Source organism: Cinclus cinclus, chromosome 12 (genome assembly GCF_963662255.1).
Source record: "Cinclus cinclus chromosome 12, bCinCin1.1, whole genome shotgun sequence".
NCBI classification, from domain to species: domain Eukaryota; kingdom Metazoa; phylum Chordata; class Aves; order Passeriformes; family Cinclidae; genus Cinclus; species Cinclus cinclus.
Genome location: NC_085057.1, coordinates 11,930,017 through 11,957,267, shown reverse-complemented (window position 1 = coordinate 11,957,267; position 27,251 = coordinate 11,930,017). Strand labels below are relative to the sequence as shown.

Sequence of the window (27,251 nt, the reverse complement as noted above, 5' to 3'; positions counted from 1 at the left end):
GGGGGCGGGGCCGAGGGGGCGGGGCGGGGCCGGGCCGGGCCGGGCCGGGCGGGCGGGCGGAGGTGCCGGTGCTGCCGGTGCTGCCGGTGCCGCTGCCGGTGCCGCCGCCATGTACCGGGCCCTCTACAGCTTCCGTTCGGCTGAGCCCAACTCGCTGCCCTTCGCTGCCGGAGAGACCTTCCTGCTGCTGGAGCGCAGCAACCAGCACTGGTGGCTCGTCACCCGCGCCGGCTCTGGCGAGACGGGCTACGCGCCGGCCTCCTACCTCCAGCGGCTGCAGGTGGGCCGGGCCGGGCGGGGGCGGTTCTGCCGGGGGTCCCGGGGCTGGGCGGCTCTGCCCTGGCCCCTCGCAGGCAGCGGGGCTTTCTTGGCAGTCCCAGGCTGGGTTTGTACCGGGGCGGTGGCAGAGCACAGCCCGGTACCCCCTGCTCTGAGCAGCCCACCCCAGCCGCTCGTGGTCCCTCGCGTGTCCTGTCTGGGAGCCGCTGCGGAAACAAACGGATGTGCGATTTCTGTGGCCGTGGCTGCCCCTGCAGTGTCTTCGGCAGGCGGGAACAGTCTGGGACACTGTGGGATAGGTAGTTGCAGGGAGGCAGGAGACATCTCCTGTGGTGTCAGGTTTGGGGAGCACCAGCCCTGCGAGTCAGGGACAAAGTGAGAGCTCAGCAGGCTTATCCGGAGGAAGGGGGCTGGGAATGGGTCCCCATGGTGCCATCTCTAGGGCATGGAAGTCTGGGGGGCTGTTCACTGCTGCAGAACTGGGAAAGGAAGATAGGAAAATCCCTGGGGGATAAGGAGGGGGTTTCTCCTCCCTAGAGTAAACGTGATTATAGGTAAACTGGAATCTCCCGGCCAGCAGCCCAGTGGTTGGTGTAAGTTAGTGGCACTCCTATGGCCATCTCCATGCTGGCTGTTCAGCCTGGGGTCTCTGTGTGTGTGGTACCTCCACACTGAGAGGATAATGAGGGGTGATTGCCCTCCTTCCACTAACACACCATTACACCCACAGCACACCTCTGCTGTCCTGGGGGCAGGGAGAAGCCATGGCAGCTGCCTACGGTGGCACCACTTACAGCCAAGTCAGTGATACCGGGAACTGCAGAAGGTCCAAGCACCTGCTGTGGCCCTAACTGGGGTCAGAGCATGGAACACACCTTTTGCTGTTGGAGTGTGAGCACTGTACCCATGCAGGTGTCATGGGAAAGAGGTTGCATGTGGCTTGTACAGTGCAGGAGCTGCTTAGTGGAGGCTTCTGAGGGAAAACATGGCTTCTAAAATTAAAATAGGCATTTCATCTAGAACTTATTCATGGGTGCTTTTTGTACTTTTGGGCCTCGGGATAGCTGTGGGACCTGGATGCTGAAGACTCTTTGCATCACTGAATGGGTAACTGCACAGAAATGCATGTGCGTGTTACAAATGGGCCTTTTGGTGTCTGTCTGAAAATGGTGACAACCCCCGTTATTTTAGTGTGCTGCTGCTGCTCCTCCTTCAGATGCCATCGAATTTCTGATTAGCAGCAACTCGGGCTGTAAGTAAGTGTGGGTGTGGGCTTTGCAGAACACTCCAGTGAGACGAGCATTAAGAGCGTGTGTACGTGTGTTAGGGCAAGACCAGGTCCCTTTGGGCGCTTGGTCCATCTGTCCTGTGAAGCTGGGGCTCTTCTGCAGCCTGGCAGGATGGCCTGATGGAAGGGGATATCTTGTGTATCAATAAGCCCTTAATAAGCTATTTACAGGAGCTATTTAGTTACAGAGCAAAGACCTTATTAACTGCTAGATTTTAAAACCCAACAGTGGCATAGCTCCAGGTTGCTGCTCATGAGTTTCGTCTCTGCAGTCTCTTACTTCATTTGCTTGTGTGGCATGACGTCTTCTCGCTGCTGTGGGTGCTGGAGCCTTCTCCTAGGCTGCTCACTCATACCAGTTTTTCTTGCAGGTACCTTGCTAGTATGCATCTCAAAATCTTACAGGAGAAGTGTTTGTTCTATGACTTTACATTCATTTCTAACATTGTATTTTGCTACAGCCTCAATATAGCCTTGCAGCCTGCCAGGCTAACTCCTGACATGTTAGTAATGCTGGTATTAAAGCAGCATTGCTGGTGACTTTGTGAGCATTCTCTATAGTTCAGCTTTAACTTTCCCTAATGCCTTTAGACCTTGTTGCAGGAAACAGAGCCTTCCCTGTACCTGCTCATCTGTGTTTTGGCTATTAAATTTCCAGCACCTGAATTTGTTGATGATGTGTGAAGCAGCAGGTTCTAATTTGCTTCTCTGCAGTTGCAGTCGTCCTGCGTGTCTGTGACTGACTTTCTGTTGTTGCATCCTACCAGCTCTGAAGAGCTGATGTGAAGTCAAAACATGCGTTTATTCACAGCAGAAAGCATCTGCTCACTGAGAGTGTGCTTGAGACTGTTTGCTCAATGTCCAGGAGGAGTGCAAACAATTTTTCACCCCGTTTTTGTTTAATAAGGGCACTGAGACCAATTAGTGACAGCGGTTTGGGAGGCAATTAATGCTGCCCCCATCACAGCAGGGAAAAAACACTTCTAATGATTAGTGTTAGTGGGGAGAGAGAGTGGCCAACAGGAGTCACCATTGTAAAGGTAAGCTTGGCCTTCCTAAGCAGTGCAGTTAGGTTCCAGGTGAACAATAGGTTGGAGAACAATCACAGCCCCTCACAGCAACCTGCTGAGAGGATACTCATGGGGAAGGCTTGGGCTGCTGTTGCTGCTGTGCACATTAGGAACAGTAGTTTTTTTCTGAGCTCCTCTTGGATTTCAGGTTTGTTTTTTTATTTTTTTTTTCCTCAGCTTTCATAGATATGGGATATTGATGCTGTGACTTCTGTAAAAGAAAAAAGTAATTCCCAGTTATTATTTAATGCTTATATTTGTCTGATGTCTTTTTGCAGGACTTTTGTACTGAAATTCTTGTGGCTCAGTGTTGCTGTTAAAGGAGAGTTAGTTGTAGGGGGGTGAAAAGCTCCACCAACAAATCCTTCTTAGAATGCCCCTAAGAAACAAGTTGGGGCTCAGCCAGAGCACCAGAAGGTGCAGATGATGTGAAGTTAATTTGAGTCAATTAGAAACGCCCAACTTCAGCTGATATTCCTGCTGATTTTGTTCTTCTGTAGTTCCCTTTTAGCTCCTGTTTGGGTTATTAAGAGTAATTTCAAGCTGAGTGCCATTCTGGGGATAGATGCTGAAGCCATCAAGCAGCGAGGGGGAAGGATTGGGCTGTGCTGCTGAGTGGGGCAGCTTGTGGATGGCTGAGTTGTGAACAGGGAGAGTTGCCTGTTGAAACAGTGGCCTCACATGTGGCTTAGCCCTGGCTCTGCATGCCCGTGGTGGAGAGCTTGGGGGCCATGACACCAGCAGGCATGACGGTGCCCAGCAAAGTCTTGTACTCAGGGGCTGTGGGTGCTGCTGCTGGACTAGTGAAAACATGTACCTAGCACTGTGCTGGTGACAGCATGAGGGCAGTTGCCTCCAGCTACTGGTGGAGCAAGAAATGTGCTAATATCTAATGCCAGGTGAATACTGCTGCAGCAAGACTGTCTGCTCAAGTGCCAGACCTTCCTATTGAACAGCAAGGTGCCCGTCAGCATGAGGTTGGCCTTTTGTCTCCAGCTGTATGCTGATGCTTAAGTGATTTATGAATGGCAGAGAAATGTGGAGATTAAAATGGAGCTTAGGGTGTCCTCTGGAGTCAGACAGTCACTCCAGAAGATAGGCTTTTCAAGGCTTTATGTGCAGCTGTAAAATATTCAATTTGGACAGCTTGCTTAGGCACAGGAGGCTCACTCAGTGTCAGGAAGGGACAAATGCCAAGTCTAGCAAATAATAAGGTTCCGTTCTGTGGAATAAATAGCTTTTTGTTGCTGTTATTATGATGGAACCTGGAATTCTGTAATGGGAATGTGGAGTTATTCCAGATCTGGATGAAGATTTCAGGCTGTAGCACAGGGGGAGTGGTTGTCCTGGAGGATGCTGAGCTATGGGTGACACTTGGCCTGCCAGGAAAGCTGATCTACTCTGCTCCTGGCAGGACAGGGGCTTGCCATGGTTTGGGAGCTCCTGCTGTGGGAGCCACATCCAGGAGCAGCAGGGCTGCTTCAGCTGTCAGCTTCACCAGGCACCACAACTGATCTTATCTTGTCTCATGTCTGCACCGACCCAGGCTGCATTCTCTGTCAATGAAAGTGTTAACATTAAATGCTGAGGAGGAGAATGGCAGCTTTAAAATGCTGTACTGGTAAATGTCAGGGGTGCAAAAATAAGTGCTAAGTCGCAGGGAGATGTTTCCTGATGAAGTGGGAATGGTTTAGCCTGCTGGCTCTTACAAATCAGCTGTTCAGCTGTATTAAGCCATTAGGAAACAGCTTTGGAATTATTATTATTATTATCATCATTTTCAAAATTACCTTAAGTTTATTTGGAATAACTGAAAAATGGTTTGTAATGTGGATTTTGAGTCTCTGTTCATGCTTTCACATTGTACCTCTGGAAGAGCAAGAAAAGGTCTTTCTGGGTGCAAAGGTGTGTATGCTGATGGCCAAGAAGCATTGGACTATCTGGTGAGAAAATGGAGCCAAGCAAAGAGTAGCATTTTGAGGATGCCTTGGATGGCTGTTTGCTGTGTCTTTTTCTACAAGAATAAACAGACGTGATAAAAATAAGAGACTGCTTTGTGCAGCCTAGCAACAACTTAAAATTCTCCTGCAGCATGAGCAAGTGCACAACAGCAGAGTACAGGTAGTCCCAGCCAGGCAGGCACAGGAGTGGTGTGTCACCTCCCCAGCTGCAAGGAAGACAGGTTTCTGTGAGTGAGTGAAATTTGAACAGTCTCTGTTTACCCAAACCATTCTGTCCTGTTTCTTGTTGTAGCATTGACCTGGGTTCAGGACTGGAATTGTGTGGTCCAGAGTGAGGTAGTGCAGGAGCTGCCTTTCCTTGCAGACCAGGGCATGCCAGGGCTCAGAATGTGGGTCTCACAGCTCCTGGCCACTCCTCCCACATCCTACACCTGGCCCTGCTGTCCAGCCTTCCCCTAAGCTTCCTCTGCTCTTTTCAGCCCCACTCTCAGTTAACTCCACCAGCTTGCTGGAAAACTCCTTGTTTCTAATTGTGTTGCTTCTCTGCCAGGATCACACATTCAGGGATGGAGCAGTATGTGCCAAGGCTGGTGCTGTGTGGGATCATTGTGGAAGCTCAGGTACTGTCAAACCTTCCACACTGCCATGGAGACAATGGTTGTGGAACACAGAATCATAGAATAGCCTGAATTGGGGGGGACTTCAAAGATCATCAAGTTCCAACTCCCCAGTTGGTTGTACATTGTCAATCACAGAATAGTTTGGGTTGGAAGGGACCTCTGGAGATCATCCAGTACAATGGCCTGCCAAGGCAGGGCCACCTGGAGCAGGTGACACAGGAACGTGTCCAGGTGGGTTTTGAATGCCTCCAGAGAAGGAGATACTACAGCCTCCCTGGGCTTCCTGGAAACTGAGTTTTGGCAATTGTTGTTTGCTGTAAGTTTCTTTCTCCATCTGCTTAAAATCCAGCTTTAAACTTGGTGCTCCTGACCCTTGGCTGAGTTGCTGAAACTGTTCCTGAACAGGTGGTGATTGTACAGACTGTTGTATGGACTGTCCCTGCACTGGAGCCTGCAGCATTATTTGTCATCTGCTGCAGGTTTGACAGAGCTTTCAATGGGCGTGTGAGCTTAATTGCAATACTCACACAGATCCTGAGTAGTGCTTAAGCTAAAGATAAAGTTTTATTTTGGAGAATAAGCAGCTGGTAGCGCTTTGCAGCTGAGGCTGCGTTTCTTGACACATGCAAGAAAGTGAAAGAACAAAGCAATTTTCTCTGGGCTCTCACCCTAGCAGAGATGCTGTTGTGTCAGAGCTGCTCGTGCTTTGAGATGAAGTTTTATTCTTGAGACTAAATTACACAGTCAGGGGAATTATAGCCATTTCTAATTACTGTAGCTAAACACTTGAAATTTTAGCCAGAAGTTCTACAGTCTTCCATGGTCAAGAATGATTAAAGTAGAGCTATAGTAATGATCTTTAGTCTTGACTATGAAGAGATGTTCTTCTCACTTTTACTCTAATTAAAAATAATTAGGCTTTTTGATACCAGATAAAATTTGTCTTTGTGGCCTGGACACCCATGTATGAACAGCACTGGTGGTGTGGTCTTATCACTCCTGTGTCATGGGTGGAGTGAAACTGGTGGATACAGTTGGGTTGGAATATCAAGCCTGTTTCAGAGTTGAACAACATGGAGGTTGCTTTGATGAGAAGTGAGCAGGCAGTAGGGACATGTCTGAGAGTCCATGTCCCCTCTTGAGCAATGTGGCTGCAGCTGTCTTTGCTTTGGAGGAAGGGCAAGGTGTGGGGGCAGACTGGGAAGAAGAAATGTGCCATTTTCTTTCCAGCCTTTGAAGAGACACTTGCCCAGAGCACACAGACATAGATTGGTTCCCAACTTCCCTGTGGTGTCACAGTGTCTTCATTTGCACCCCTCCTTTCTAGTGCAGGGATGCAATGCTGTGAGTATTTCAGAGTGTTGCACAGGTGATCACCTGCTGTTACCTTGCAATTTTATTGATCAAATCTGTGATTTTGTTTCTCCTACTGTATGGTGTTTGAATGCTTTTCATCATGAGAAGATGGCTAGACTTTCTTTCCTTGTTTACATCTGGATGATGATGAGCTTCTTATTGCAAAGGGAAGAAATGCCAGCTTTGAACTAGGAATATCCTGCTCTGTTTGCAGGATGCATCACTTCTCACAATCCCATTCTTGTATTTCCTTTGAGGATTTTCAGCATCCCATCACGTGAGCTATATTAGAAAAAACAACAAACCCAAACCACAAAAAAAAAAAAAAAAAACAAAAAAAAAGAAAACAAAGGAGATTTGTACTGAAAGAAATATGAAAACAATAAACTAGAAAGTTCATGGAAATTGATTTTCTTGTGATTGTTGCTCTGTGTGAAGTACAGCGGGAGCAAGGCATTGAAGAGCAGGGAGGAATTCATGTTGCTTGTTCTTGGAGAAAAATGAGCTGTTAGTGATGATGGGAAAATAATGTGAAGAGTCCTTCTTGCAAGAGAAGAGTAGCTTCCATGCTCGGGACAGCCTGTAAACTGGGAAGGGCTTTGACAAATGCAGACTATATCATGGTCACTGGCTGATCTAAGAAAATCCCATGCAAGGCCTTGGGCTTATTAATGCCCGTGTGGGAGGTCAAATGCCACGGTATAAAGAGGGTATTTGCATCTGTCGATGGTTGAAACATGAAAAACAGCTGAACCTCTCTGCTGAGGAGAGCTCTGCTTCTGGAACAGAAGCAGCATCGTTATTCTGTTCCTTTTGTATTTCAGATGTACATAAAAACAGAGTTTATAAGCATCCCAGATTTACTCCCTTATGAACAATTTAAACTTTGTTGTTCCTAGACAGGATTATGTATTCAGTGTGTGAGCTGTTAGCCTGGGTATTGGAAGAAGGACGAAATCCAGAAGGGTTTTATAAGGAGGGAAGTACATGCAGTCTTAGTATGCAACTATAGCATTAGATGGACTGTAAGAAAATTAGACTTCACAGATGTTAGCATTATGTGTGGCCACTGCCATAACCAATTTTTTTCAAGCCACAAGTTCTAACAGAGCTCTGTGTGCAGAGATCTTAAAATTAAAATGCATGTGCATGATATTTCTTCCTGAGACAAAACTTAAATTGAGGTTTTCATCTTGGCCATATCAGCAAGAGTTGGCTCAATTTATTTCACTAGAGGAGTGTATTTGTGTACAGGCTTGCAGGGGCTGTGAGGGCTGGAGGTGTTTGGTGTTGGACTGGGGAGTCAGCTGGTCCTGCAGGGCTGGTGATCTCTGCCTCCCAGAGTGGCTGTTGCTGTGTGTGCAGGTTGCTGCGTGATGGGTGCCAGCTTCTGGTGGGAAGGAGGTCTTGTTTCCAGGGCTCCAGGGAGAAGTGGGTGCTAGCATTCTTGGAGGACCCCAGTTTGTGCTTTTTCTGTGAGTTGGCACCTGCATCTGAAAGCTCCTTGTTGTATTTATAGGAAAAATTCTGATTTGAAGTGGCAAGCCACTGGAAATTCTTTCTGTGGACCCTGACTGACCTCATTGCCTCGGGTCTGAGTCGCAGCAGGAATTGTGGGTCCTGGTCCTCCTTCTGGAGGACCATCACTTTGCTTCCCCAACCAGTGGCTCACAAATCAAATTTTGACCTTTAAAAGAGGGTCTTGTCAAACCTCATTTGTCTTGACTTTTATCACATGGCAAAACCTTTGATTTTAAAACCAGGGTTTTGAAGCTTATCATGTGAGAAGTGGAACAGAGGACACGATTCATGACTGCATCTGTTTGTCTCTGCTCCCCTTCAGCCCCCATTGCATTCTCACCACAGGGATATTGAGCACTCTTCTGGGGAAAGCTCCATCAGTCCCAATGGCCAGATAGAGTTGTCCGAAAGACAAGACCCTCCACCATGGGAGAAGAGGCTCAGCTTCATGGGAGATCATCTGTGTTCATGCCCTGCAATGCAGAGCTTGTGTGGCAGAGCTGTTTGCTTCCCTTTCAAAGGAGCAAAGAACTAAAACTTGTCCTCTTTTAGCATGAGGCTTAGGCAAGAAGGGGAAGTAAGATATTGTCAGCTTTTTAGAGTGAGGTGGGAAGTCCATGGGTTTGTTTTTCCTGGTTATTTGCTTGCCTGTTGAAGTTGTTTAGAAGAAGTTGTCACTCCTTTCCTCCTTGGAAGCTGCTTGCTTCTTGTGAAGCCACTGTCCTTCCTCCTGTCCATCTGGACCAGCTAAAAAGGCAGTGTTGCCCAACTCCAAGTGCAGTGAACTCATTCCTCTCACTCAGGCTGCCTTTCATGCTAGTGGGATGTGCTTTTGAATAGAAATCTCCTGTCATGCTAATGATGGGAGGGGACCATCTGTGCTGCTTTGTCCCCCTTGCTGCTCAGGCTAGGGTGGTGAGTGTGAAAGTGGTCTGCAAGGTGTTGTTTTTTTCTGTGATCTGGAAATGCCACCATAGGCTGATATTTTAGGTTGTTCAGCTGCTCAAGAGTTATAATTAATTTTTTTTAAAAAAATCAAGCTGTAGGACTAAGCATGCTAGATAATTCCAGTCTGTGGGTCGCTTCTTCTAAATCACTGGTTTCAAGTTCAGATTAGATCTTTTCTAAGTAATAACTATTAATTATTTCTGTTTTTTTTTTTTTGTAATGCAAGTAGGGACACTGCCTTGTAGTATGGAAACCTTAGGGCAGGCCTCAGGCCTCCAAACCTTCTATTATATTGAATGAAAAACAAAGGTTTGAGGGAGAAGATGAGGCAAGAGCTGCAAAGATAGACACTCACCCACAAGGAGGGGGGAATTGCTGAGATGATGTCTTGATGAAAAGGTCTTGGAATATCTATCCATGAGGTATAGGCTGGGGCCATACCTCCTCAGCTGCTGATGTAGCTGGGGTGTTGTCTTCCACTGTTCCTGCTGCCTGCTCCCCCTCCACTGCCCTTGAGCTTACTGGCTGGGAGGCTGAGCTCAGCCTCTGAGCTTCATCCTCTTTCTCTGGAGGTGGGAAGAAGGCCTTGATGAACCACACAGGTGCCTTTCACCCACTTGCTCCTGGGGGATGGAAGTGGTTGGACAGCTTTTTGGGGCAGAGGGCTCTCTGTCAGCAGAGTTCAGTCAGGGTCTGTGTGCTGCAGTGAGAACCAGGGCAGCTCCTGTGAAAACCAGATGGCCTCCTAGAGACATCAAGTTGAAGCTCTTCACTGAGCAGACAAATGCAAATCTCCACAGCCTCTGAATCTGATGTGGTGACAATTCCTTTTTATGTAAACTCTGTGAATTCTGTGCCTTTCCAGATTTCCTTTTTCCTTTTCCTGAGGAAAGGATGCGTGTTTGCAGGGGGATGGATGGACCATGGCTTGAACAACAGTTTGCATCCTAGTGACCTCCCAGAAGGCAGGTCAATGGGCCCTTTCTTTCTATGTTTAGCCTTAGCTGTCCCTGGGGAGTATTTGGGGAAAAACTCAAATATCAGGAAAGTCTACATTTTTAGCATGTTAAAAGAATAATTCCATGAAATTCCAGCACCTCAAGTAAGAATGATGATCATAAAAAATTCATTACCTACTTACTGCAGAAGCTTAGGGACTTCCCCGAGCCTGGCCAAATCAAAGCGTTTATAGATGAAGACTTTCTCCATTTGACATAAAACAATGTCCCTTGATGTGCCAAGTTCCAAGTAATGAAGTTTTTAACCTAAAATCACCTTTATTGACTTAAACTGTAAAGTGCATCCCCTTTAGTTTGGTTTTTTTTTTTAATTGATTTCATACGTCTGTCTTCCATCAGCTTGATGACAAGAGATAGCAGCAGCAGCATGGAAATAATTGTGCAGTTATTATCAAGAGGTCTGCACAGTATAATTTTTTATATCAGGGACAGAAAATATCCAGTTTTGGGAAGCATCATCTTGCCTGTGGTCTTGGGCGCTGCCTTAGAAGGATTGCCCAGTGATGTAGGACAGCATCTGAGCCTTCCACATGCATGAGCCCATGTGAACTGACTGTGTTTTTGAGCTTGAGATCTGAAAATCATATTGAGCTCTGGTCACTTTACAACCTTTTAAATCCTATTTGTATTCTGTTAGTGATTGAGCATAAAAGTTTTCTCAACAAAATCGCCTGTTGGCAATGTTTGGTCTCATGTGACTGTGGATGGGTGTGTAGGACCACACCAACCTTGTAGCTGGGCTGAAGGGAGTTAGGAATGGTGAAGGGTGATCAGCCCTGACCTGGAAGAGTTTAGAGGGATGGGAGAGAGAAAACACACACGAGTTGTGCAAACCACGCAGCTTCAGAGTTACTGCCACCCTTTGCTTGCTGTTAAGCAGCTCCAGACCTGCATGCAGGAGGTGAGCTGACTCCTGGCCATCTCCATTCCTACAGGATTTGTCCCACACAATATGTGCTGGGGAGATTTTCTGAAATACAGTGGTTTGCTCTTGCTGACGCCTCTGAGTGAGATGGGTGCTGACACAGGCGAATGTGGCATGAGAAGAAGCAGATGCAAGAAATCAATCCTGTAATGAGTCATGGGAGCTGGGAGCAACTTTTGCACATGGGAAATGAACAGTCTAACAAATGTAGGTTTTTTTTGTTCACTGCCTGGGGAAGTGAGGAAAACAAGATTATGGCTGTTTTGCTGCCTGAAGCACAATGTCTTATGAGGACATTCCCCTCCTGTCCCCATTTCTTTGTGTTTGCTGGGGATCCTGTGCCACTCTAAGCTGCGAAAGGAGATGGGATTATAAATTGCAGCTAAAGCAGAGGCTGTTTTTCTCCTGCAGATAGTGTGGGACACTAATGAATTGCATTTCTTCCATGACTCACCTCTTACTTCCTTGTAGGTGAAATGTCAGCAAATCCAGTTGAACCCTTTAAAATTTTTAAGCCCACCGAAAGAGTGGAACTGAAAAAGCTCACTGAACAAACCTGGGAATTTGTTCTTGAACTGATTCTGGGGATAACAGCAAGTTAGCCTCATTCCTTTGATAAACAAAGCTAAACTTGAAATTCTCAAGGTACTTTTGTAGGTCAGTGAGAATTGTCAGTCTGTTTAAGTTTTGCAGCACAGAAAAATAACATTCTGCTGTCTGCCAGTCAAAAACAACTGCAGGATTTTTAGTTCAAAGTTTTCTGGGGTTTATTTTGGCTTTTGCTGTTATCTGTATGATCACACATGTAACAGTGTAACCACCGAGTTCTGCAGCATTGTCTCTTTTCACTGATTTTGGGGTATGAATTAGCTTTAGTTTTATCACTGTCCCAGTAAACCTTGATGGCATTGACTCTCTGGATTTGGTGAGAGTCAGGAACAGAAACATCAGCAAAAACATCCACTTTACCAAGAATAAATGTGCATGCAGAAGCAACTCTCAGCTGACAAGGATGTGTGCACACTTGGGTATTTTGTATGTGACCAATTAACACGATCTCTCTCTTGACAGTGAAGCGTGCATGGAGCATTTCAGTCCCTCTGATACCCCCTCCATTGCTGCCCTACACCTGCACCTTCAACAGTCCTTAAATGGCTCTGCTATGGAAATAAATTGTGGGGGGAAACTGAGCCTTCCTCTTTGAATGCTATAAGAAGAACCAGGACTTGCAGAGTTTTCCCGTCTTGTTCTTTCCTCCGGGCTCTGACCTTGCACCTTATTCTGGCAGCTCTTGGCAAACCTGATTAACTGCAAAGAGAGTTTTGTGGCTGGATCTTCATCCTGCATCCATGTTTTTGCCAACTCAATCAAAGCAAAGATGGGCTGAGATTAGTACCTTGCACTCTTCCCAGCACTCTGGGAACTTAGAAATTAGTTGCATTTTTGATCATAATTAATATAGGGGCTTTCTTACAGACCTGTGCTAATTCTGTGGAAGTGATCTTGGAGCTGTGCTGAATCTTAGTGAGCAAACAACATCTGTACCAGTTTCTTGGGTTGCCAAACTGACAACTACACAAAGTCTGGCAAAACCCTTTCTGTTGGGCTTTTATTCAGTTTCAAATGCTAATATGTCAAAAGTCTTGGTATACTTCTAGCCTTGCCTTGCAGTATGTTTCCTTCCACCTTGATATATCCTGGTTCATAATCCTGACTTTTCATCAAAGCAGAGGATATCTACTGTTTGTTTTTTTTTTTTTCAGTGTAGATGGTAACTCCAATGTATGTATGTATATACATTTTGTTTATTTATGTATCAGCAGAAATGTAAATTTTCCTGCACAGATGTCACAGTTGATCATGTCAGGTACTGACTTGACAGCTGTGTGCAAAAATGATGCTGAACAGGTGATCCTGAAGAGAGGGGCAGCTCTGTTGTCTGGCAGCTGTTCACCTGGGGCAGGCTGAGCCAGGGAAGTCCCCTGAAGCACTGAGAGCAGTTACAATTAAGGCAGCAGGGAACAGCAAGATATGTAAGTATGTGTTGATTGTTTTATTTTAAAAATTTCTGTGTCTGCTTTTATCCTCTTAAACTGTTTTGGTATGAGACACATGTTCTGGTCACTGGAGAGTGCAAAATTATGAGGGGAGAGAATCAGAGGCCAATTCTGGTCACTGTGGCCAGTAAACAGGGTCTGAGCATGGCTGGAGAGACCTAGGATAAAGCATTTCCACCTCGGGAAGTACAAGCACTCAGTGCTGGGTTGCATGCATTCTGTTGTCCCTCAGCCTGTGTCTGCCCCCTTCTCCCTAACTCCGAGGCTTCCTGCTCTTGGGAGAGAAATTGTTTGAGGCTTGGTTACTGAGCATCCCTCTGCTGCCTTTAGGGTTCTGTTTGTTCCAATGCCTTTTGTACTGTCCTTAGTTAGTGTATCTCTTTGCCAGGAGCTCTGGCTTTTGCTTTAGCATCATTTGCACAGCTTAAGCCCTTTCCCTGGCTATCCTTTCTTTTCATTTCCCATTTGTGCCGGCTGTCCGCTCGAGTGGCTGCTGTCAGCACACAGTGGAAAAACACCGATTCCGAGAGAGAAACGCACTATAGCATATCAGCAGGAATTCCTGGGCTGCTTCTGGGCTGCCTCTTTGTCACAAGAGCTCAGCCGTGTCTTTGTTTTCTCCACAGCGAGTCAGAGATGCTGCAGGTTTGTTTGGAGCTTTAGTCATCTTATTTGCTCAGTAACCAGGGCAGTTGCCCATTGTTTCGCTTGCGTTTTTGTTGTGTGTTTTTGAGTGCCGCGGGGCACAATATCTTCATGCCGGCAAGAATAAGTTAATGCATCTCTCTTAGCCAACAGCCTGGGGACTAAAAATTTCTGATATGGGTTGCAAAAAGGGAAGGGAGCTGAATTTTCCCCAGCAATGCAAAAAACCAAAATTCAGCCTATTTGTTTGAGCTGTGTGGTTCCAAAGGGGGAACTCTGATGTGGCACATCACTGCCACAGACAAAGGATAGTTAGTTTTTGTAAGTTGGTGCTGCTGATCATTTCAGTCTGGAAGGAATAAACATGCAGACAGTCTGTCGGTGACTGGGGGTGAAGGGCATGTGACCTAGGAGGTGGTTCCTCTGATTTGTGTAACAAAGAACCAGCCTGTGCCTCTGTATGCCAGCAGGATAAATACACTAATTTCACCAGTGGTCCGTGTCAGTGCAGCTGCGTGAAAACTGAGCTGTCACTGGAGACAAAACTTTGTCTGTCCTTTGTTGTCATGTTGTGAAAGCTGGGGCAGTGAGATGAGGGTGAAGATGAACAGCCCTGCCTGGGCACCCCTCTGGCTGCAGAGGCAGCTGCAGGCATGAGGGCACCGATTCCTGCACGTGAAGAAAAGCAAATGCCCTTGATCACTAAAAAACGGGGAGGTAGGAGGAGAAAAAAACCTATGTTTTCTTGGATCAGCCCCCTATGGAGGCAAAGAAAAGCCTGCCATAAGTTAATGGGCCACTTTCATAAATGTGGGAGCCTTGTGCACAGAGTGGCTCAGCCTGTCTGAGCTGATGCAGCTGTCAGCCTGTTTGTCTAGAAAATGCTTTTCTGAAAGGTATGATTATTCTAGACTGTTGAGCAAGTTCTTCTGTGTGAGTGCATTTAAACAACACCAGTGGTACATGTAGAAAGATTACAAAAAAAAAAAGAGGAGGGAGCAACATTTTCGATAGCTTAGGGAGGACAGGAGAGGAAGTTGTGCTGCATGTACAATAAGTACACCTGTAGTGTTTTCTGAATTGCTCAGGTCTCTCACCAGCCTGTGTGACACATCCTGTGCAGGTGTGCTCTTTTGGGGAGACTGCTCTTGAGGCAGTGAGGATGAGAGCAGTGTGAGGCATGGGGATAGATGCTTTCCTGCCTCTACATGGCCATGCCCTGTGATGGCCATGCTTAGGTAATCACAAGACATTCTGGAAGGATACTTCTTAAAAGCTTGTCTTTGGCCCTGGGAAAGGCGTCCTTCCCCACCTAGCTCGGGGTGTGCAAAGCACCCCAAGGCAGTGCTGAGGTCTGGCTCTCTTCTCATCAGGTGTGGAGGATATTGACAGCAGGCTCTAGGGAGACCTTTTGTTTGCTTGTGTTATTAGCAAGGAGCGAGGAAATAATGATTTATTGATGCTTCTGTGATTCTCCTACACCAGGCTATGAAGGAAGAAATTCAGTTTCCTGGCTGATAATTATGGCTCTAATTGAGCAGTACCATGTTTCTTGCAGAGCAGCTGGCCTGTGAGGTGCTGGCAGTAGCCCTGGTTCTCTGATACAGTGCCCCGTAGCCAGAATGGCCTGTGCTCACCAAGGGTCACTTCTTTGCTCTTCCCCTGCTGCTGGCCATCACCAGGCTGGTGGAGACATGCTGCTCATAGAGCCCAGCACTTCTCTGCTGCAGCTTTGTTTGATTAAACCAGAAATATCTCATAGAGGGGGTGGCAGCCACTCCCTTCTGGGGTGGGGCACCAGTGGGAATGTGTAATCAATACCTCATCAAATACTCCTTGATATTCATGGTATGTTGGGCAGAAGGTTGATACCTCTTGGCCGTGGCCTGGGCACCATCACTCCATGCTCACTGAGGAGACACCTACGCTCACCCCATGAGGGCTGGTGTCTTCCACTGCCATCACTGCCCTGTACCTGCCCTGTCCCTGCCACTTTCTCTGCCTTCCCAGAGTGGATGGCATGGCTGCGCCTGCTTGCTGAGCCAGTAACTGGTGAAGGGCACAGTTAATGGCTCACATGCTGCACTGGTTGCTCAGGGCTTTGCCAACCCCCATCATGCAGCCTCAGTAAATCCAGCTGAATTCCTGGATTTTGCTTGCTACGTCTCCTCTGACAGCCCTCTGTACAGCAATGCCTTTTTCAGGCATTCCCTTGCTTCTATGTGAGCCTTAGCTTATGAACAGGGTTTCAGCTCTGTAGCCTGGAGCATAGGATGGGGCAGGACTGCAGTGCAGTCCCAGCTGCCAGCATCCTCAGGAATAAGTGCTGGAGGCAGGCAGGATTCCCGTGTCCTGCAGAGTGATTGATCTCCTTAGATTGCATGGGGAGAATAGCAAGGCACTGCCCAGAATTGCTATGAGCACATAATCCTTAGGGAGAAGGAGATCATAGGTGAGACCTTGGCAAACCAGACTTTTGCCTCATTGTAATCTGCACTCATTTCAACTGCAATGTGCTTTTCCATCCATCCATCCATCCATCCATCCATCCATCCATCCATCCATCCATCCATCCCCCTTTAAAAAAAGCAGTGCCATTTTGGTTAACCTGAGGAGTGTGCAGATTCCTTTGAATCACATGATCTATCCAGAATACTGATATTTATTTTTTAACTTTATGACTACAATGCAGGGGATCCCTGATGCTGGGTATTCTACAAACTGAGAATGTGAGGCAACCCCTGTGCTGAAGACCCTGCCATTTCCCCCCCCACCCCAGCATGCACTCTCCCAGCTCAGCTGAGCAAGGGAGATGTTTTATGAGCAGCATCAGTGATGTCATAAAGTGAAAATGGCAAGTTAATGCTGCTCTTTTATTCCAGCCCTTTGACAGGGCCTTTTTAATAGAAGGTTGGGAACAAACAAAAGGAAAGGGCACAGCAGCTAAAAGCCAGTTGTCACAGCACCGCTGCATTAGTGTGAAAATGCTGTTTTTATCAGAAAGGAAGCACTCACTCCTTAATAAATGGCATTGCACAGCAAGGAGCAGTACCATAAGAGCACCCCTCCTGTGGAGGCAGGCTGAGAGAGTGGGATTGTTCAGCCTGGAGAAGGCTGTAGGGTAACCTCATTGCCTGCAGTACTTAAAGAAGGGAGCTTATAAAAAGATGGACAATGACTTTTTACATTGGCAGGTAGTGCTAAGACAAGGGGGTATGGTTTCAAACTGAAAAAGGTGAGGATTAGTTGGATGTTAGGAGGAAATTCTTTAACTGGAGAGTGGTGAGGAACTGGAAGAGGTTGCCCAGAGAAGCTGTGGATGCCCCATCCCTGGAAGTGTTCAAGGCCAGGTTGGATGGGACCTTGGGCAGTCTGGTCTAGTGAGTGACATTCCTTCTTATGGTCGGGGGTTGGAAGTAGAAAATGTAAAAGATCCCTTCCAACCCAAACCATTCGATGATGCCAGCCTGCGGATGGATTCCTGTGAACTATGCTGGTGTGCTCTCTGGAAGAGGGCAGAGATGCTGAACTGTTCAGTAGGATTCAGTGCTCTGTAGTGCTGTCTTCCCTGGGATTATCAGACTGAGAAAGGGTTTAAACCCATGTGGGTGAAAGCAGGGAAGACTGGGAGGAGTGGACTAGGGGGGATTCATGTGGGAGTGCAGGAGGGCAGGTGGGGTGTGCAGAGGACAGGGGTCTGGGGCTCTCAGAGCAACACTGGCATTCTCCTGGAGACAGCAGTGCTGGAGACTTCTGCACTGCTTCCCTTTCCCAGAGCGAGCATGCAGCTTGCTGTAATTTTCTCTTATCTTCTCAGAAACTGAGGTGAATTCACTGAAATAACTTGCTGTTCCTTTCAACCCTCCTCGGAATGTGTTCAAATACGCTTTGCTCCATTTCCTTAGTTCTGTAGTTAGAGGTGGTGAAATGCTCCCTTAGGCCTTATCCCTAGGCCACATGGGGCTGTTTGGAGGCTTCATCCCAAAGTTGAGTTTTGACTGTTGGTTTTGTTCTTGACCTGATACTTTAACAAATTTCTTTTTTTAAGTTTTCCCCAGTTGCTTTCTTCCCTATCTTCCTTGGGCAAACAAACCAGCAAAAAAACAAAACAAACAAACAAACCAAAAAAAAAAAAAAAAAGCAAAAAACAAAAAAAAAACCCTCTCCTAAATTTTTCAAAGCTTAATATTGCAGAAGAGGCCTCTCATCCACACCTTGTTTTTTTTCCCCACAGTCTGTGGTAGCTGTTAATTCACATTTGGTTAAGCAATTAACCAGGATATAAATAATACATAGCATGTTATCAGAAATTGCATGCCAGTGTTATGGAGGCAGGCACTTTTGGCCCTGGTGGGGAGGGCTTCCCTTCTGTGCTCTGCAGCCCCTTAAGGCCAATTAAAGTGCATCCTTGATGAGAATCCAGCCGCTGCTTGGCTGGATAAAATAGTTGCTCTGACTCAGGGAGTGGGGGGGCCAAAGTAAATGAAAGAGAGGTTTAGTGTTCAAACAGCTGCAGTGAGCACTGGAGTCTGAGCGTTCCCCTCCTCCCCTTGTGCATGGGCTGAGGCTGGAGCAGTGGGGCTGAATGGATGGTGCTGACCCCAGGGGCAGCTTATGGGAAACCTGTGGGTCAGAGACTCAGTAGCATGTCCTTTGCCTTCTGCCTTAGTCCTGTAAAAGTCTTTTCTCCTGAAAGCATGACAGTTGTTGATAAACAAAGCCTTTTAGAGTGTCACCTGCTTTATCTTCCCCTTCCATCTTCCTCTGTGAGCTCAGGGAGTGGCATCTTTGCTATCTCTTCTTTCGAGGTTGCTGTTTATTTTAACTGCTGTAACAAGTGCTAATCTGGCTGGTGGGAGGAATAAATGTGGCAGCTTGGGTGGAGATTTAATAAGTCCAAGTGCAGAGTCCTGCATTTTGGCCACAGTAACCCCCTGCAATGTTATAGGTTGGGGATGGTGTGGCTGGACAGTGCCCAGGCCGAAAGGGACCTGTGGGTACTGGTCAACAGTGACTGAACATGAGCCAGCAGTGTGTCCTGGTCTGTATCAGGAATGGTGTGGCCAGCAGGAGCAGGGAGGACATTCTTCCTCTGTACTTGGCACTGGTGAGGCCACATCCTGAGTGCTGTGTCCAGTTCTGTTTAGGAAGGACGTTGAGACACTTGAGAGCATCCAGAGGAGGCAACGAGGCTGGTGAGGGACTTGGAACTCAAACCCTCTGAGGAACGGCTGAGGGAGCTGGGGTTGTTCAGCCTGGAGAAAAGGAGACTCAGAGGTGACTTTATCACTCTGTAACTCCCTGAAAGGTGGCTGTGCTCAGGTGTGGGTTGGTCTCTTTCTCCAGGCAGCACTGACAGAACCAGAGGACGTGGTCTTAAGCTGCACCAAGGGAAATTTAGGTCGGATATTAAGGAAAAGTTTACTTATGGAAGGAGTGATAAAGTACTGGAATGGTCTGCCTGGGGAGGTGGTGGAGTCACCATCCCTGGATGTGTTTAATAAAAGTCTGGATGTGGCACTTGGTGCCATGGTTTAGTTGAGGTGTTAGGGCATGGGTTGGACTCAATGATATTGAAGGTCTCTTCCAATCTAGTTATTTTGTGATTTGGAAAAGATGCTTCAAATTACAAAACAAGTATAAAATCCATCAAGAAAAAAGTGAGCAAAAAAGAAACAAACATCCAGAGCTGATAGACTCTGAAGACCACCAGATTTTAACTGTCGCATTCACAGTTGTGAATTTACTCCACAGTAAGGCAGCAAAAGCAGGAATAACTTGGCTTGGGATGAGCCTGGCTTTGCAGTGGGATCTCTAAACCTCCCTGCAGCAGGCTAAATACTCAAGGCTGCTGCATGGTCTTGAAGCTTTGTCTCTGGTTTCTTTGTAGGCATCACTGGGCTTTGGTGCTTGTAACAGTGACTTTCTTTCCCCGACATAATCTCTGGGAATTTACTGAACTGTGGTCTCTCCTGCCATGACCTCTGGTGCAGAAGAACCTCAGCTGGAGGGCACAGTAACATGTTGGATGTTGTTTTTCAGGTGCTGGAGCAGGATGTGGTTCTCCAGTCCATTGACCGTGCCATTGAGGCTGTGCACAATGCAGCCATGAAGAATGGGGGGAAATACAATCTGGAGCAGAGAGATGTCCTCCAGTAAGTATGATGGGCATCTGGGAGAGCTGGCAGGTGGAGGGTGGTCACAGTGTCATTCCTTGGGGGATGTTGGATGTCACTGGTTTGAGCCCCTGTGCTGCAAAGTGCTGCTGCACTCAGAGAACTACCCAGTGTTTGAGCTGTGTTTCTCCTCCTGACAACTGTGTCCAGCAAAGTAGAGCTTTGGCCTTGTTCCTCTGTCTCAGTGCATGCCAAGAAGAGGAGATTCTCAGCCACACTGCAGGCTTGGAGGAGAAATCCAAAACCTTTCTGGCTTCATTTTCTCTGCTTTACCAGCCAGGAAGTGTAGAGGCTTTTGGCTTGTGACACAAGGTCTTTAGTATGTTCTCAAATAATTGCTTGTGAGGAGAATTTTTGTTTTCTCTGACACCTCTGTACTGAGGCATGCTGGTTTAATCTCAGTTGAACAGCAATTCTAAAGTGCAGGCAATTTCTGAAGCTTGCAGTGCAATATGTGACTCTCCCCCGAGGAGGAGGCATTTTTCTCCAGTGAACTGATGAATAAATTATGGGCCCTTGCAAAGACTCTTCCTTCCTCCCCCATAAGTGCTTCCTTAGTTGTTAATGAAACTGGAGTTGGTGTTCAGAGTAATGCAGCCCATTCTGGTATATATAGCCTAAATGCAATAAATCATTAAAAAAATAATTTAAATGTTGCAGCACGGTCACTCCCTTGACCTTTGCTCTTCCTGATGTCGTCATTCCGTTTCAGAAAACTGATCCATCACCGGAAGGAGACTGTGTCCCGTAAAAGCCACTCTCCCACCCCACAGGGGACAGTTATGACTCAGTCCTCCAGTGATCACCACCTGGATGTGTCCCGGCAGCCCAACGGGGTGTGCCGGACAGGCTACGAGCGCCACCACAGCCTCCCCAACACCGAGTTCGAGGGGGACGATGAAGGTCTCTATCAGGTATCAGTGGCTGGACACTTGCTGTGTTTCTCCTTGGGTGGTGTGACACGTCTTGTCCCGTTTAATAAAATGCCTTTGCAGCTGAAGTTACAAATCAGGTGTTTGTGCTGCTGACCTGGGATTACTGCAGTGTAAGAAATCTGGAACAGTCCCTCTGCCACTTACATTTGTCATGCTTTTTGGAATCCTTGAGGGTTCATGGTTTTATGTGAAAACATGTGAAATCCACTCGATATTGTGTGACTATCTCTTGGCAATTTTCTAAAAGAGTTGCAGGCTCCCTGGAAAATGCTTTGAAAAGCAGTTTTGACATGAGAAGAAGAGCTCCCTCTGAGCACTCAGCACTGCTTCATTTCCCCCTTGTTATGTCTGCACATTGGTCCTTAAGCATTTTATCTGCTGTGGCTGCCTATTTATACTACTCAAAACAAAACAAAAAGCCAAAAAATCCCCAGAGATCCTGCTTTGTCTGAAGGTTGCTTATCATGATGAATTAGAGGCAAATTGCAGGAAATAATATTTAAAGCAGGTCTTTTTTTATCTCAGTGACACCCAGTTCCAAGGTTACAGTGCGGCATCAGTGAGGCTTCAAAGCAGCAGCCCAGGATGAGGTTGTGCCTGTTGGGGATGAATGATGTGCCAAATTTTCTTGTGTAGGTGTAGCTGAATGTTAGGGCTAAAGGCACCAAGCAAGGATGAGCGTGGAGATTTTTTATTTCTCCTACAGTCAAACACATGCACTGTAATTTTTCTTCATCTCTCTAGACTGAGTGTTTGGAGGTATTGTGTTCATAAGGCACTGATCTGCTGTCACCCCTAGCAGATGAGGCTTGTTTTACACTTGAAGAACTGTAAGTTTGGAGAGATGAAAGGTAGCTCTGGCTCACTCTGGCTGAACACAGCAATTCCTACAAACCCCATTTTTCTCCTCAGTGTTCATTTTTGTTCTTTGGCAGTCAAACTAGCTCCATTCTCAAGCTTGTGCATTATGGGCTGAGCAAATGGGACACCTTACAGCCCATTCTCCATGCTGATTCCCTGTCTTTATCTGGTCTGTGTTTTGGTTGCTTGCCAAGAAGGAGGAAGATGAATTTCCTTGGCTGACAAAGAACTGTTTCTGTCTGGGTGGCACTGAGGATGCAGTTGAAGGGCTTCCAGCTTAGCCCTGTACTGAAAGGGCTCCTTGAGATTTTAACTGCTTGGTGGATTTCCCAAGTGCTTTAAAAGTACAAAGTGGAGGAAGCCGCATTGCTTTCTTCCACTGGTTATGCAGGACCCTAAGAAGAGACCTACTGAAACCTAAACTTTCTCACTAGCTCCGGAGGAGCAGAGGTCTTGGCATGTGCTTTTCAGTGCTTGGTATTTTCAGGTGCATTCAGTGTTTGCATCTGAAAACCTAAGCAAAATTTGAGGCTTCCTCTTAATGGTTTTGCTCCCAGGACTGAACTGGCTGCAGTAGTTGGTGAGGGCATTTGTCCTTCAGCTTTTATAGTCAGCATAAGGTGGGAGGCTGGGGTTGCTGCCATACCAGCTGCCAAGGGTGGAGGTTGGGCTCATGGAGTATTTTAGTCAGTCTGCTGCATTTGTGCATGCTCAGTGAGTTTGTGATGCTCATCTCCAGAAACCTTTGCTACAGACCAGTGTGTCTGGCTTAGCAGAGTTTGCCTGGAGGAGGTAGCGGGTGGGAGATTGTTCATTTGGTTTACTGTTTTATTATTTTGCTTAAAGGGTACTACTGCAATAATGTTGTTCCCAGGAGTCAGAGTGGTGATGTTCTCTGCCTGCTTGGCTGCAAAGGGAATGGGAGTGTTGTGGTTGAGTCAGCTCTTGTCTTTGAGCAGCGCAGGGAGCACAGCCTGCTATCAGTCCTTGCAAAAGGGTAAGGGACAGGCAGCAGATGTGTAAAAATCAGTGGATTTGAGGAAGTTCACGGTGCCTTAATAGAGGTCTGGGGAAAGGGAGGCTTTCAACACAAGTACAGTTGCTTCTCTCTAAACCTTTGGTAAGGCCCCTCATCTTTTCACTTCTGGACAGGTGGGATCTGAACTTCAAGGACTCCTGCATGGTCATCTTGTGCATGGCAGCTGCACAGAGGAGGGGGATTTCCCTTTTGGGGTTTTGGTATTGTACATCCTCCTATTGGCCCCAAGCAGTGGCTGGGATGTGGGGTGGAGGGCGGGGGGGGGATGGCCATCAGTTACACCTCACACCTCCTGACCATGCAGCTTGGGCAAGCACAGGGAAATTCCTGTGGTGCTTTATGTTCTCGCAGCTGCTTGTACTGTGGTGTGTGGCTGTCTAAACTGGCAGGGGCTGAGCTAGCATTATGTGTACATCTTTAATTTAAGCACTAGCCTGTGATAACTGTGTTAAACTTGTGTGGTAAATTTGGAAAGGCTAATGAAGCCATGGAAATATTCCAGAATGACCCAACCCTTGCTATCTCCAAACAATGTCACGCATCTGCACTAAGCTCTGAGCCTGCTCTGAGTCTGCTAAATCCCACTGCCTCAGTAATCGTGGCTGTGCTGTGCCAAGCAGCTCTGACTCGTGCTGTGAGCCCCAGCATTCTGCAGACAAGGCTCTGCTTTTAGCACAGCTGAGCTTTCTGGATTTGGGGCCAGCCTGCCAACCATGGCAATGCAGAGACCCCTCCTGATCTGCTTGACCTCTTTCAGCTGTGCAGTCTCTTTTTGGACCAACACAGAAAATTTTTGAAGCTGTATGCAAGTATCAGATAACATTCCACCCAGAGAACAATGTGGGGTGGATTGACAAGAGCCGAGAGTGCAGGCAGGGAGTCTGCAGCAGTGTCTCGTACTAATTCACCAGCTGAAGGCACTTGTAAATAAGGGGTGTTTTATATGACATGGTATAGGTTGGAAATATTTGATTTTGGGTGGGAAAGGTACTAAGAGATCCTTTTTTAAAAGTCTTTGTGCAAACTGTTGTCTTCACTTGTCTAGTGTATCTAGACATGAGCTGTGAGCACACTGTTAGCTTTTGGCATTGAGTCTTGAACATTTGAGGTGGCTTTTGAAGGTGGTTTTATTTACAGGAATATCTTTGCTCCCATTTCAGATAAAGTTTTTGTCCTTCCTGGATCTGTGGGAAAAAAATACATTTTTCATTCTCCTTCTAGTGAGCTACGTAAGATAGAGACCCTTCAAGTACCTGTCTCAGATTTTCCCTGTGGGGTGGCAGAGCTCTGTGCTCTGTGTGGTGTTTACATATAGGTCTATTCAGCGATGACAGTGCACAGAAAAGCTTCTCTTCCAGAGCTGAACAAACCTGAAAAATTTTCACTTGTGGTGGACTGAATGTCATTATAGATTCCAAGTGATTGAAGCCGGGTTACCCAAGGCATTCAGACCATCACCTCCTTTCCCTTCCTGTGCTCCACTGGGAGGTTTGGCCACAGACAGAGATTGCAATATCCCATAAAAGCAGAGGCACATTTGAGGCAGCAGGCTCTGAATCCCACCAGTCCCAAGAGATCCCAAGCAGTGTGTCCTGGGCCTGAGCCGCTGGGGACTGGCATATTGATGCAATGTGCTCCCACCTCACTTGGCTGCTGTGTTCAGTGATGCCCTGCTGATTAGAGGTTAACCCTGAGGCTGCACCTCACTGGAGTAATTGTGAATGAATGTGATATTGGTGTTTATATCTGACAGGAAAAGATAGGTGTAGGAGTCTGGGTCTGGGGCTTGTACATTGCTGGCTTGGCAATCCTAGAAGACTTGCACGAGAAACCCCAGACATGGAGCTAATGAAACTCCCTGGCAAAGCTTCCTCCAGTGTGTCTTACTATAGGTAGCATAGTGTTGCACTGTAGGGCCAAACCCTATTTTCTCCCTGCATGAACAGAAATAGCTTTGAAAGCATGGAGAAGGCAGTTACGTTTCCAGTCCTTGCTTTGTCTTTTTGCAAGGGTATTTGTAGGTGCTGTAATGGATCTCTCCAGAAGAGTGTGTAAACTCACACTCTTGTTTGCAGCCTCTGTGGAGCTATTGAGAGTAGTGTGGAGACATGGTAAGTGTGTGGGATGGCATTTGGAATAAAGGAGGAGTAAATGCTTGACAGGTCTACACGACATATGTGCCGTGTGCTGCTGAACACAGCAATTAAACAAGGGCTGCTTTGCCTGTCACAGGGAGGGGATGAAGTCAGTTTGAGTCCTGCTTTGTTCTTCTAGGAGGCCACCTATTAGCATCTGTCCTCCTGAGAAAACTGTCCCGAATGACAAGAGAGATGTAAGGACAAATCTACACATGCACGTGAGAAAGAAACCTCTGTAAAAGAGAATATCTTTATTGTCAACCTCCTTTGATTGCTCTGAAATCTTTCCTTGTAGATCCCACCACAGGCTCGTCGTGCTGCTCCTGTCACCCCCCCACCTCCAGAGAAGCGCAAGAACACACAGATTGCTGCTCCCATTAAAAGTAAGGACAAACTGCTCTCCAGGTCTTGGGCATGGAGCAGACACTGGGTGGTGTAACAACCATGAAGCCTGAATGCTTCTGCTTTGTGCTTAGATGAGCTCCTTATCCATTCCCTGAATTCCTATATGGTTTATATCCTTACAAATATATCTATAAAATTATACAGCTGTAGGTTTTAGGGCTTGTGGTCCTGAGCTGGTGACCTGTGTTCCTTCAAGCCTGTTCTGATTTGGAAGAGTCTGAGCAGCTTGTGGATGAGTGCCAGCTACAGCATCCCCCTGCTCTTTCAGTGTCTGTGGCCCTGGGAATCATAGTTCTCTCCAAGGAGCAGCTCTCTGCCTGCTCATGTGGCTAGTCTGGCTAGTGCACAATGTCAGTGGTTTAAGATCCTTTTTCTCCCACAGACACCATGGCTGTCTCCCAATATGGCAAAGGGAGCATTCCCTTGCAGTGCAGTGTGTGATACTTCACCATAGGAACTCACTGGCTTTTAATGCAGTTTCAGGTCTTGTCTTTGACTCCCAATCTGTTGAACACGTTCTTTGTACAGTGGCTGGATTTGCATGAATTCAGTGGCTGGTGCCTGTAAGGAGCAGTAATAATATCAGGGACACATCTGCCTATGTGCTGCCCACAGGCAGAGGAGCAGCTAGGGAGAAACACTTGAGAGCAGGACAGTAGGGTCAGAGCTGGAGCTTCTCCATCTTCAGCGTGGTTGGTCTGACAGAGCAGTGTGTATCCTTCTGACGTGCTGCCAGCTTACCTGAGTGCTCTGCTGTGCTGTGACAGTGATGCTGTTGGTGACACTCAGCCCATCTCAAGCCCACTTGTCCCCTTGTGTGGAGCAGGGCAGAGCTAATGATTTACAGGTAATGGAGACCTGGGACCAGCCTCCTTAATGGTACTTAATGGTATTGAGCCATTTTTCACTGGAGTAGTGGGAGTTTGCAAAGGTCAGTTTCCTTCAACTCATTATTTTAATTTAATGAAGCATGGGGGGAGCTATGATTCAGGAACGATCCTCTGTGAGGAGGAGGAAAAATAGGGATGCTGGACCTGTGTGGGAGTGAGGGGCCCAGTTTTTCTGCCTAGCTGGTGTTTACTTTGGGAGGAGTGGTGGATGGACTAGTGGAGGGCTCCAAGTACTGATGGAGCAGGAATGGTTGGAGTTGCCTGCAGAAGGGCAGCAAAGGCATTTCACATCAGTCCCACTGCTCCTTCCTTTGGGCATGTGTGTGTGTGTGAGTGACTGCCTTCAGTAAGAGCAGAGCTTCCCATGGAGTGCAGCTCCTCCTCTTCCAGCACCAACACCAGCCGCTCTTGGGAAGCTCCAGCTCGCCCACCTTTTGTCCAAGTAATTGTTTTCATAGTCAGGGAAGAACCCGGATACATTTCTGCCCACTAGAAACAAATGGATAAGATTAACCAAAACTATATATAAGACTGAGTTAAAGGAAAAAAAAAAAAAAAAACAAAACTTAGTATCTCTTTGCTTGTTGTGGATTTTTTTTCCCTTGGAAGGTGGTACTCCCACTACCAGAGCTAGACAAAACTAGAGGTGAGGGGAGAAATACCGTAGAGCAGATAGTGTGGAGGCTAGTGAAATCAGTGGGTGCTAGCAGGACTGCAGGGCTCGTGATCAAATGGTGGAGAGTGCTGAAAGGGAGGGACTAAAGAGGTTGTCAGTCAAGTGTTTCCTCCACTGTCAGTGCTAACCTTGAGGTCTGTGCAAAAGGGAGGTGCAGGCTTGTGTGTGAAGCCTTCTGTGTCTTGCAGTTCTGAGGCACCATCTTTCAGAAGTGAGGGCTTATGTCCTTAATGCAGAAAAAGCCTAAGCCAGGGGGAAAAGACTTTTCTGTCCCTTAGTTCGGTCCATGTCTCCCTCCCTTCCCCTGTGTGAAACACTAAGCCCTTTGAAAGGTATTCATCTCAGCAGAGTAGCTTTCCCATTTCTAAAGAGGTGATTGTGTGGGAATGCTCCAGAGAGAACTGGTACATTTTTGCTTTGAGATAAGTGAGGCAGGAAGAGG

At 47.0% G+C, this 27,251-nt stretch overlaps 1 protein-coding gene across 3 annotated transcripts in view; it reads left to right on the top strand.

Annotated features, from left to right (window-relative positions):
- The first annotated feature begins 101 nt into the window (after window positions 1–101).
- The window catches only part of NCKIPSD (NCK interacting protein with SH3 domain), a 49,281-nt gene continuing 22,131 nt past the window's right edge, over window positions 102–27,251 (top strand). For 2 of the 3 annotated variants that reach the window (XM_062500757.1, XM_062500755.1), the window contains exons 1-4: window positions 102–280; window positions 19,732–19,844; window positions 20,578–20,779; window positions 25,134–25,221. In XM_062500757.1, the coding sequence (XP_062356741.1) occupies window positions 110–280; window positions 19,732–19,844; window positions 20,578–20,779; window positions 25,134–25,221 (574 nt within the window). In that variant the 5' untranslated portion in view covers window positions 102–109. Of the gene's footprint in view, window positions 281–19,731; window positions 19,845–20,577; window positions 20,780–25,133; window positions 25,244–27,251 lie in introns of all 3 variants that reach the window. The other variant, XM_062500756.1, reaches the window with a different exon arrangement.